The sequence below is a fragment of the Poecile atricapillus genome, chromosome 27 (genome assembly GCF_030490865.1).
Source record: "Poecile atricapillus isolate bPoeAtr1 chromosome 27, bPoeAtr1.hap1, whole genome shotgun sequence".
NCBI classification, from domain to species: domain Eukaryota; kingdom Metazoa; phylum Chordata; class Aves; order Passeriformes; family Paridae; genus Poecile; species Poecile atricapillus.
The window spans coordinates 941,460-952,865 of NC_081275.1; the positions used below are offsets into that span (position 1 = coordinate 941,460).

The 11,406-nt window shown below is 62.8% G+C and overlaps 1 protein-coding gene across 3 annotated transcripts; it reads left to right on the forward strand.

Annotated features, from left to right (window-relative positions):
- The first annotated feature begins 5,581 nt into the window (after positions 1–5,581).
- On the forward strand, positions 5,582–10,305 carry PHB1 (prohibitin 1). Of its 3 annotated transcripts, none has more exons than XM_058857838.1 (7): positions 5,582–5,689; positions 6,174–6,290; positions 6,539–6,700; positions 7,437–7,579; positions 8,199–8,315; positions 8,969–9,064; positions 9,906–10,305. In XM_058857838.1, exons 2-7 carry the CDS (start codon positions 6,203–6,205, stop codon positions 10,116–10,118), a joined length of 819 nt encoding a protein of 272 aa, XP_058713821.1. In that variant the 5' UTR covers positions 5,582–5,689; positions 6,174–6,202; the 3' UTR covers positions 10,119–10,305. The 3 variants fall into 3 exon arrangements, with proteins under 3 accessions (XP_058713821.1, XP_058713822.1, XP_058713823.1); XM_058857839.1 differs by having other exon boundaries at positions 5,621–5,713; XM_058857840.1 differs by lacking the exons at positions 5,582–5,689; positions 6,174–6,290; positions 6,539–6,700; ... (1 more) ...; positions 8,199–8,315; positions 8,969–9,064 and adding an exon at positions 9,104–9,619 and having other exon boundaries at positions 9,855–10,305.
- The last annotated feature ends 1,101 nt before the right edge of the window (positions 10,306–11,406 follow it).

The following is an 11,406-nucleotide window of genomic DNA, read 5'->3' on the forward strand; positions in this document are numbered from 1 at the left end:
CCGATATCCCTGCCCCCGATATCCCTGCCCCCGATATCCCTGCCCCCCGATATCCCTGCCCCCCGATATCCCTGCCCCCGATATCTCTGCCCCCGATATCCCTGTCCCCGATATCCCTGTCCCCGATATCCGTGCCCCCCGATATCCCTGCCCCCGATATTCCTGACCCCCGATATCCCTGCCCCCGATATCCCTGTCCCCGATATCCCTGCCCCCCGATATCCCTGACCCCCGATATCCCTGTCCCCGATATCCCTGTCCCCGATATCCCTGCCATCCAATATCCCTGCCCCCCGATATCCCTGCCCCCCGATATTCCTGCCCCCCGATATCCCTGCCCCCGATATCCCTGCCCCCGATATCCCTGCCCCCGATATCCCTGTCCCCGATATTCCTGACCCCCGATATCCCTGCCCCCGATATCCCTGTCCCCGATATCCCTGCCCCCCGATATCCCTGACCCCCGATATCCCTGTCCCCGATATCCCTGTCCCCGATATCCCTGCCATCCAATATCCCTGCCCCCCGATATCCCTGCCCCCCGATATCCCTGACCCCCGATATCCCTGACCCCGATATCCCTGCCCCCCGATATCCCTGCCCCCCGATATCCCTGACCCCCCATATTCCTGACCCCCGATATCCCTGCCATCCAATATCCCTGCCCTTCAATATCCCTGTCCCTGATATCCCTGCCCTCCGATATCCGTGCCCCCCGATATCCCTGCCCCCCGATATCCCTGTCCCCGATATCCCTGCCCCCGATATCCGTGCCCCCCGGTGTCCCCCCGCTCTCTCCATCCCATCCCATCCCTCATTCCCAGCCCCATCCCCGCCCTGTCCCCCCCGGATCCCCCCGGGCTCCACCCGAGGCTCAGGAGGCAGCGGGGGCTCCCTGACCCCGGGGCGGCTCCTGCTCCACAAAGCTCCGGATTGTTCCCCCCGGCGGCCGCCGGGACACGGGAAAAACGGGGGGAGGCGTTTTCCAGGGATTTCTGTGGCCCCCGGGAATGCTCCGGGCGGATCCTCTGCTCCAAAGGGCTGCGTGTCCTGGGGGGGGTGTGGGGTACAGTGACCCCCATCCCATCCCATGGATCCCATCCCTTGGATCCCATGGATCCCCCATCCCATCCCATGGATCCCATCCCATGGATCCCATCCCATGGATCCCATGGATCCCCCATCCCATCCCATCCCATCCCATCCCATCCCATCCCATCCCATCCCATCCCATCCCATCCCATCCCATCCCATCCCATCCCATCCCATCCCATCCCATCCCATCCCATCCCATCCCATCCCATCCCATCCCATCCCATCAGGAATGAGCCGGGACAGGGACAGGGACACCGGGAAGTGACCGAGGCTCAGCGCTGAGCCGGGGCCTCGTCCCTCGCCAGGATCCGATCGATCCCGAGGCTTGGGATGGGATGAGGAGGGACCCGCCGGGGTCACCCAGCCGCGGACGAGCACCTGGGACTAATTGCGCGAAATAAATGAGCAATTAAGGGCGCTGCGGGAATACTGGAACATCCCAGACCTCTCGCTGACCCCCGGGCAGTATCCCTGGAAACGGCCGGAGCGGGATGCTCAGCCCGGCCGCTCCCGGCGGGATCGGGGCCCTCGGAGCCCCCCCGGCGGCGGAAGCGGCTCCGGCCCCACGGGCAGCTGGAGCGGCCGCACTGAGGGGCCTTTGTCCGGCCAGGGGTGGGCTGAGCCGGGGAGGGCAGGGATTGTCCCGGGAATGGCAGGGATTGTCCCGGGAATGGCAGGGTTTAGTTGGGAATGGCAGGGAGTGTCCCGGGAATGGCAGGGAGTGTCCCGGGGAGGGCAGGGATTGTCCCGGGAATGGCAGGGATTGTCCCGGGAATGGCAGGGATTGCCCCGGGAATGGCAGGGAGTGTCCCGGGAATGGCAGGAATTGTCCCGGGGAGGGCAGGGATTGTCCCAGGGAGGGCAGGGATTGTCTCGGGGAGGGCAGGGATTGTCCCGGGAATGGCAGGGATTGTCCCGGGGAGGGCAGGGATTGTCCCGGGAATGGCAGGGATTGTCCCAGGGAGGGCAGGGATTGTCCCAGGGAGGGCAGGGATTGTCCCAGGGAGGGCAGGGAGTGTCCCGGGAATGGCAGGGATTGTCCCGGGAATGGCAGGGATTATCCCGGGGAGGGCAGGGTTTAGTCAGGAATGGCAGGATTTAAACAGGAATGGCAGGATTTAGTCGGGAATGGCAGGATTTAGCAAGGGAGGCTAAAATTTGTCCCAGAGCGGGCAGGAATGGGGGGATTTTGGGGGATTTTGGGGGGATTTTTTTGGTCCCCACCTCCAGGCTGGGGTTTTTTCCAGCCCCCACTCTCTGCCCCCCATCCCGCCCGGGCCAGCCCGCTGGGAGGAAATAGAAATGGAAATGGAAAATGGAAAATGCGCAATTCCAGAGCCGCAGAGGGTCAGGGGTTCAGGGGCTAATGCAGAGGATCGGGTTAGGATTCATTAACTCCCTTTTAATTGCAGCCCTGCTCGGGGACGCCCTTTTACCTGCGCGGCTGGGGCGGGCGCTTCCCGCAGCACCTGCGGTGTCCCCAACCCCCCCGGGAATGTCCCCAAACCCCCCCGGGAATGTCCCCAAATCCCCCGGGAATGTCCCCAAACCCTCGGGACTGTCCCCAAATCCCCCGGGAATGTCTCCAAACCCCCGGGAATGTCCCCAAACCCCCCGGGAATGTCCCCAAACCCCCGGGAATGTCTCCAAACCCCCCGGGAATATCCCAACCCCCCCGGGAATGTCTCCAAACCCCCGGGAATGTCCCCAGACCCCCCGGGAATATTCCAATCCCCCGGGAATGTCCCCAAACCCCCCGGGAATGTCCCCAAACCCCCCGGGAATGTCCCCAAACCCTCGGGACTGTCCCCAAATCCCCCTGGAATATCCCAAACCCCCCGGGAATGTCCCCAGACCCCCCGGGAATGTCCCAAATTCCCCGGGAATGTCCCCAAATCCCCCGGGAATGTCCCCAGACCCCCCGGGAATGTCCCCAAACCCCCCGGGATCCCCTCTCGGTGCCCGGACCCCTTCGCTCTGCAAATCCGCCGCGATCCCGAGGAAGAGGAGGATGAGGAGAAGGTGGGAACTGGGGCGGGGGCTGAGGGGTTTTGGGGGGGCTGCGTTTCCCCAGTTCCCCGATTTCCTTGGAGCTGACGATTCCCAGCTCCCGGAGCCTTCCCGGAGAACGCGGCTCGGTGCCGGTGCCCACCGGGGACCCGGCGCTGGCAGAACCGGGCGGTGCCGGTCCCAAATCCGCCCGGCCCGGGGGGATTGGGAGCATTTCCCGATGGGATCAGGGATAATCCCGCTCTTCCATCCCCCAGCCCAGCGCTCCCACCCAGGGGGATTTTTTTCCTTCCCCGGCGCGGTCGGGCGGGGCCACCCGAGCGGGACCGGGCTGGATTTTAAAGCAGATTAATTAATGAAACTGCATTGCGGGGCCGTGCGGACAGAGTTCAGAATGCAAACAGCCCTAATTCGATTTCTCTGACTTGCAAATCGCGGCAGGGAACTCGGCTGAAATCACATTAAGGCCGTTTCCACTCCCAGCCGCGTCCTCGCAGAGCTTTAATGCAGTTTGGATAATTTAATTTAAATTTTATTGAGCCTAATTCGGGTTTGTGCCGGGCGCGGGGCTGGGCTGGGACCCCCGGGAAGGGCTGGAGACCCCCGGGAAGGGCTGGAGACCCCCGGGATGGATTGGGGACCCCCGGGAAGGGCTGAGAACCCCCGGGATGGATTGGGGACCCCCGGGATGTGTTGGGGACCCCCGGGAAGGGCTGGAGACCCCCGGGATGGATTGGGGACCCCCGGGATGGGCTGGGGACCCCCGGGAAGGGCTGGAGACCCCCGGGATGGGCTGGGGACCCCCGGGATGTGTTGGGGACCCCCGGGATGGGCTGGGGACCCCCGGGATGTGTTGGGGACCCCCGGGATGGGCTGGGGACCCCCGGGATGTGTTGGGGACCCCCGGGATGTGTTGGGGACCCCCGGGATGTGTTGGGGACCCCCGGGATGGATTGGGGACCCCCGGGATGTGTTGGGAACCCCCGGGATGTGTTGGGGACCCCCGGGATGTGTTGGGAACCCCCGGGATGGGCTGGAGACCCCCGGGATGTGTTGGGGACCCTCGGGATGGGCTGGGGACCCCCGGGATGGATTGGGGACCCCCGGGATGTGTTGGGGACCCCCGGGATGGGCCCAGGGAGGGGGCCCAGCGCTGTTTTGGGGTGCGGCTCCACAGCCAGCCCCCAATAACGGGGTCCCAGCTCCATTTTGGGGTCAAAGCCCCCGATATCGGGCTCGGGTGGCTTGGGGACATCAGCTGGGACCTGGCCCCGCTTTTAGGGTCCCCTCCAGGCCCCCTGGGCGGGCGCTGAGCAGCGCCGTGCCTCAGTTTCCCCACGCGAGGTGGCACAAGCTCGGGGGGTGACAGTGACACAAACTCGGGGGTGACACAAGCTCTGGGGAGGTGACAAAGTCTCTGTGCCCAGCGGGGTCACCTCGGAGCGGATCCCGCCGCGGGCTCGTGCTTGGGGTGGGGTTTTTTTTCCCCTTTTTTCCATTTTTTTCCCCTTTTTTTTCCCTTTTTTCCCTGTTTTTCCGGGATTCCAAAGGGAGAGCGCTGCTTCCCTCTAGCGGCTCCGGGAACGGGAGGGGACAGGGACAGGGACAGGGCCCTTTGTCCGCGGGGGAGCTCCAGGGAGGGACACTGAACCCCGGTGTCGCAGCTCGGGAAGGACGAGGAGCGCCTGGAGAGGAGCCCAAAAATGATTCGGGGTCTGGAGCGCCTCGGGGGAGGAGAGAGAGGGAGCCAGGGCTGGTTGGGATGGAGAAGGGAAGGCTGAGAGTGGAAATATCCCGAATTTCTATGGAAATATCTCAAATATCCATGGGAATATCTCAAATATCCATGGAAATATCCCGAATTTCTATGGAAATATCTAAAATATGCATGGGAATATCTCAAATATCAATGGGAACATCTCAAATATCAATGGGAACATCTCTAATATCCATGGAAATATCCCGAATTTCTATGGAAATATCTCAAATATCCATGGGAATATTTCAAATATCTATGGAAATATCTCAAATATTTGGAATACATGTCCCCTGTACCTCGTGTGTCCCCTGTCCCCCGCATGTCCCCGCGTGTCCCCTGTCCCCCGCGTGTCCCCTGTCCCCTCATGTCCCTTGTCCCCGTGTCCCCTCCTGTCCCCCGCGTGTCCCCTGTCCCTTTGTGTCCCCTATCCCCCGTGTGTCCCCTCCTGTCCCCCGTGTGTCCCCTGTCCCTGTGTCCCCTCCTGTCCCCGTGTGTCCCCTCCTGTCCCCCGTGTGTCCCCTGTCCCTGTGTGTCCCTGTGTGTCCCCTCCTGTCCCCTGTCCCCTCCTGTCCCCCGCCTGCCTCCCCCCGCCGCGCCTACATCTCCCAGGAGGCCCCGCGCTCAGCCCGGCGCTCCAGCCAATAGCGCGCGGCCTTGCTCAGGGAGCCGGGGTTACCCCGGGGTCTCCGGGCGGGCGGGCAGCGGGGGCGGCAGCGGAGAACTTCATATCCCAGAATGCCACGGGGCGCGCGGGCCAATGAGGAGCGCGCGTCTTGGCGAGGCGCGCAGGCGCGCTGCGGCGGGCGGCCGCGGATTCATGTGGAGGTCAGCGGCGCGGCGGGAGTGGCGGTGGGTGCGGGCGAACCGGGGGCACCGGCGGGCCCGGGGGAACCGAACCGAACCGAACCGAGCCGGGCCGGGCCCGAGCCGCGCCCCGAGGGCGGGAGGGAGGGGTGGAGACAGCGAGGCCTTGGCCCGTGGGGTGCCCGTGCTGGGAGCGAGCGGCCTAGCGGGGAGCGGGCAGGGGGAGGCGTGCGGGGCTCGGGGAGAGCTGGGGACGGGTGTGGAGGGTGCCCGGGGGGCTGAGCCCGGGGAGGGGTCACGGGAGAGAGACCCCCGGGGCTGGGAGACCCCTGGGGCTGGGGAGACACCCGGAATTGGGGAGACCCCCGGGGCAGGAGGAGCCCCCCGGGACTGGGGAGACCCCCGGTGCTGGGAGCCCCCCGGGGGATGCGGTTGGCGGTTCCAGGCAGGGCTCGCTCCCCGCTGCCCCCCGGGTGAGGTTTGAGCGGCCCGGGGGGGTTTGCAGGGGGGTTTCGAAGCGGCTGGAGCTGTGAGATGGCTGCCAAGGTGTTCGAGAGCATCGGGAAGCTCGGCCTGGGCTTGGCTGTGGCGGGTGGAGTCGTCAACTCCGCTCTTTACAACGGTGAGTGGTTCGGGCTGAGCCCCCGGGTGGCGTTTCTGTCCAGTATTGACCTCCCGGCGCTTTTATTGCCCAATAAAAACAGACCGAGCCCTTGCAGTGTGAGTTCCTTCCCACGAAAGGCTCGGTGAGGAGCAGCCTGGGATTCCCTGCAGTTCCAGCTGTGCTTTCTCCGGGCTCTGTTCTCCCCAGGGCCCCGTTAATTCCCCGTGGGGCTGCGGTGGCCCTGACGTGTCCCTTTCCCCCGGCAGTGGACGCGGGGCACAGAGCTGTGATCTTCGACCGCTTCCGGGGGGTGCAGGACGTGGTGGTGGGAGAGGGGACCCATTTCCTGATCCCCTGGGTGCAGAAACCCATCATCTTCGACTGCCGCTCGCGGCCCCGCAACGTCCCCGTCATCACCGGCAGCAAAGGTGGGTGCTGGCCCCGGGGGGGGCTCTGGGGGGCTCTGGGAGGGGCTCTGGGGGGCTCGGGGGGAGGTTTGTCCTTCCACACCTGGAGTTGTGTATGAGCACAGACGGAACAAGCCCCACCTGGAGCTGAGGGAGACTGAGCGAGCACCGGGACAGGTGAGCTGGGGGTGTCAGCCCCACCCCACCCTGCTCCAGGTGACCCTGAAGGTGTCCTGGGGTCCCGTCTGAGCCCAGCTCCGTGGGGATCCCAAGGCTTGGGAGCAGTCAGGGAGGGTTGGTCTCTGATAAAGGGGGTTAAGGAGCTCTTTGGTGCTCTGGGGATCCTCCAGCCCAAAGCATTCCCTGACCGTGGTGATCCCAGGGGTCCCCCTTTGGCACGGGAATGGTTTGAGGTTTTTAATAGAGAACAGCTTAAGGAGCTCTTCCTTTGGTCCCAAATTTTTGGGGTTGGAAGGGATCTCTGGAGATCCCACAGGTCCCCAGAAAGGTTTGAGCTCTTTAACTGGAGAACTCTTCCTCTGGTGCTGGAAATCACTGGATCCTGAGCAGTTGGGCTTGGAAGGGAGCCCCGGAGCTCCTGCAGGGCCAGGCAGGGCAGGTGACAGCGCTGGGGTTGGAATTCTCAGAGGGGAGAGGGGAGAGGGGAGCGAAGCCAGCCCGTTTTTCCTGGGATCTGGGGGGTTTATCCGTGCTCAGGGCTCAGCACAGCTCCCTGAGCACGGCACGGCTTCCCCAGACCTGCAGAACGTGAACATCACGCTGCGGATCCTGTTCCGGCCCGTGACGGCGCAGCTGCCGCGCATCTTCACCAGCATCGGCGAGGACTACGACGAGCGCGTGCTGCCCTCCATCACCACCGAGATCCTCAAATCCGTGGTGGTGAGCAGTGGCAATTCCAGCCTGCTTTGGGTGGGAAGGGACCTGGGAGCTCCTCCGGATCCAAACCCCATCCGGCCGGGCCTCGGGCACTCCCAGGGTGGGGGTTCCAAAGCTCCCTGGGAGGATTTTTCCATGGGGAAATTCCTGCTGCTGTTCTGGCTGGGGCAGCATGGGGCTGTGTCCGGTCACTGCCCGTTCCCTCTCGTTCCATCCCGTTCCCAGTGCTGTCCATCCCGTTCCCAGTGCTGTCCATCCCGTTCCCAGTGCTGTCCATCCCGTTCCCAGTGCTGTCCATCCCGTTCCCATCCCATTCCCAGCACTGTCCATCCTATTCCTGTTCCCAGCTCTGTCCCTCCCATTCCCAGCTCTATCCTGTTCCCAGCTCTATCCTGTTCCCAGCTCTATCCCATCCCATTCCCAGTTCTGTCCCTCCCATCCCATTCCTGTCCCCAACTCTCCATCCCATTCCCTGCCGTTCCCAGCTCTATCCCATTCCCATCCCATTCCCAGCTCTATCCCATTCCTGTTCCCAGCTCTATCCCGTTCCCATCCCATTCCCAGCTCTATCCCGTTCCCATCCCGTTCCCACCCCGTTCCCAGCCCTGTCCCTCCCGCCCAGGCCCGTTTCGATGCCGGTGAGCTGATCACGCAGCGGGAGCTGGTGTCCAGGCAGGTCAGCGAGGACCTCACCGAGCGAGCGGCCACCTTCGGCCTCATCCTGGACGACGTGTCCCTGGTGGGTCTCCCTCTCCTGCTTCCCCTCCGGCCACCAGGGAGTCCGAGGGTGGCCACAGGATGGACATCTGGACATGTGGACACAGCTCTGGCTGTGTCCCCGTGGCCTGGGGCAGCCCTGGGTGGCCTCTGGTGGCCTCATCCAGCCCTGGGTGGCCTTGGTGGCCTCAGGCTCCCTGTGCAGGGGTTCTGTAGCGCTGCATCCCAAAGCCAAATCTGGGATTTGCTACCCTGGGCCACCCCAGGGAAGCACCAGGAAATTCCCACTTGGACAGCAGGAAATTCCCGCTGGTTCCTCTGCTGAGATATCCCAGGGGGGAGCTCTGTCCTCCCACCTCCGTTTATAAATGAAATTACAAATGAAATTTATCCCTTTATGAATGAAAAGCTGTGATCAGGCACAGCTCCCTCTTTCCCCTCAGGATCCTGCAGGGAGCCTGGGCAGGAAGGTGACTTTGTTTGTTTGTTTGGATGGAAAGTGACTTTATTTCTGCCCAAAGGGAATTTGGACACTTTGTTTCTGGGATGGGATTCCCCGGGGGGATTCCTGGATTTCTGTGGGGGATCCCAGGGGGATTCCTGGATTTCTGTGCGGGATCCAGCAGAGCTCTGGTGCCCGTTCCCGCTGTGACCCAGGTGTGTTTGTGCCCCCAGACCCACCTGACGTTCGGCAAGGAGTTCACGGAGGCGGTGGAGATGAAGCAGGTGGCGCAGCAGGAGGCAGAGCGCGCCAGGTTCATCGTGGAGAAGGTACCTGGTCCTGCTGGGAAATCTGGGATTTGGGATTTTCCCTGGAGCAGAAGGGTTTTCCCAAATATCCCGCACGAACCCGGCTGGAGGGGGCTCCTCTTTGCTCGTGGTTTGCTGCCGGGTCACTGCTGGGATCCACCTTGGATCATCTCTGGGAGAATGGGATCTTCATCCCTTGTGTCACTCAAATTTCAGCTGCCTGGACACCTCTGGCTTTGGCACACAAAACAATCAGCATTTCCACGTGGGAGGGAGAGGTGGAAAATCAGCAGAATTCACCTCAAAATTGCCTTTTTTCCTTTTCCCACAGCAGGCAGATCCGATATTTCCTGTCCCACTTTAGAGACCACGAACCAGAACCTTCCATCCCTCTCCTGGCTGGGGAATCCCTGCGGGGTGGGGCGGCTCCTCCTGCTCTCCTTCCATCCTCTCTCCTTTCCTGCACTGCATTCCTGGTTTTCCTTCCCTTTCCTTCCCGGTTTTCTTCCTGATTTTTCTTCCCTGTTTTCCTTCACGGTTTTCCTTCACGGTTTTCCTTCACGGTTTTCCTTCACGGTTTTCCTTCACGGTTTTCCTTCACGGTTTTCCTTCACGGTTTTCCTTCACGGTTTTCCTTCACGGTTTTCCTTCACGGTTTTCCTTCACGGTTTTTCTTCCCGGTTTTCCTTCACGGTTTTCCTTCCCGGTTTTCCTTCCCAGTTTTCCTTCCCAGTTTTCCTTCCCCGTTTTCCTTCACTGTTTTCCTTCACATTTTTTCTTCCCGGTTTTCCTTCATGTTTTTCCTTCCCAGTTTTCCTTCCTGATTTTTCTTCCCATTTTTTTTTCCCGGTTTTCCCCGCAGGCCGAGCAGCAGAAGAAGGCGGCGGTGATCTCGGCAGAGGGTGACTCCAAGGCTGCAGAGCTGATTGCCAACTCGCTGGCCACGGCTGGGGACGGGCTGATCGAGCTGCGCAAGCTGGAGGCGGCCGAGGACATCGCGTACCAGCTCTCGCGCTCCCGCAACATCACCTACCTGCCCTCGGGCCAGTCCGTGCTGCTGCAGCTGCCCCAGTGAGCCAGGGGGAAAAAACACAGCTCCCACACCCCCCCAAAAAAACAAAAATTAAAAAAAAATCATCGCAGTTTCCTCGTGGAGGAAAAGGAAATTTGGAAATCGGAGGGATTTTATTTTATTTTTTTTGGATGGGTAATGGAATAAAAAGTGAACAGGACTGAGGTTCCTCTCCTCCCCTGTGCGGTCACAGCGGTGGCTTCAGTGACTCCGAGTTGGGGAATTGAGGAAAATTTGGGAATTTGGGAAGTGAGATTTGCCCCTTTCCGGGCGGCTGGAGCAGCAGGAGCTGAGTTTTCCCGGGATGGAGCCCAGGAATCCACAGCAATTCCAACACTCTGGAATTCGGCATTTGCAGCTCCGGGGCAGAGAGGGCGCCGAGATTTTTTTGGCAGAATCTCAAATCCAGCGCCCTCCGCTGAGTGGGAGGTGTTCGTAGGTGAGGAAACAAACCCCAGGCAGAACTTGTGGACGGAAGGATTTAGGAAAGGAACAGAAAGCTGTGGGAGCAGCCCTGAACTCCTCGGGAAAGAGCCAAAGAGCTCGGTGCCCTTCCCCCTGCGGGCCGCTCCCGCTAATAATTCCTGTACGGCTGCCAAAACCAAACCACAGCAGCGCTGTCCCCTCCTCCACAGCCCCGGCAGCGGTTCTGGGGTTGTGCCCGGGGCTCCGCAGCCTCCCGGGGCTCCGGAGCTTCCCCGGGGCTCCGCCGCCGCCCGGGGCAGGCGGGGGAGGCAGCGCCGAGCGCTCCGCTCCTGCCCCCGCTCCCTGCCCAAGGTGCCGCTCCTCAGCGAAACCGCGGCTGGGATTGAGCAGTGATTAATTAACGTGCCGAGGGCAGCGGGAGCTTTTGGGCAAGCGGGAATTGTTGGGTTTTGGCACCGTCACGGACGGGAGCGGCTCCTCCGGCCCTGCCCGCGGCTGAGGGGCCCCGGGAGCCCTGAGGGCAGCGGCACCCAGCCCCGGGAGCCCTGAGGGGAGCGGTGGCCAGCCCCGGGAGCCCTGAGGGGAGCAGTGGCCAGCCCCGGGAGCCCTGAGGGCGGTATCCAGCCCCGGGAGCCCTGAGGGGAGCAGCGGCCAGCCCCGGGAGCCCTGAGGGGAGCAGTGGCCAGCCCCGGGAGCCCTGAGGGCAGCACCCAGCCCCGGGAGCCCTGAGGGGAGCAGCGGCCGGTCCCGGGAGCCCTGAGGGCAGCACCCAGCCCCGGGAGCCCTGAGGGGAGCAGCGGCCGGTCCCGGGAGCCCTGAGGGCGGTACCCAGCCCCGGAAGCCCTGAGGGCTCGCTCAGGCCGCG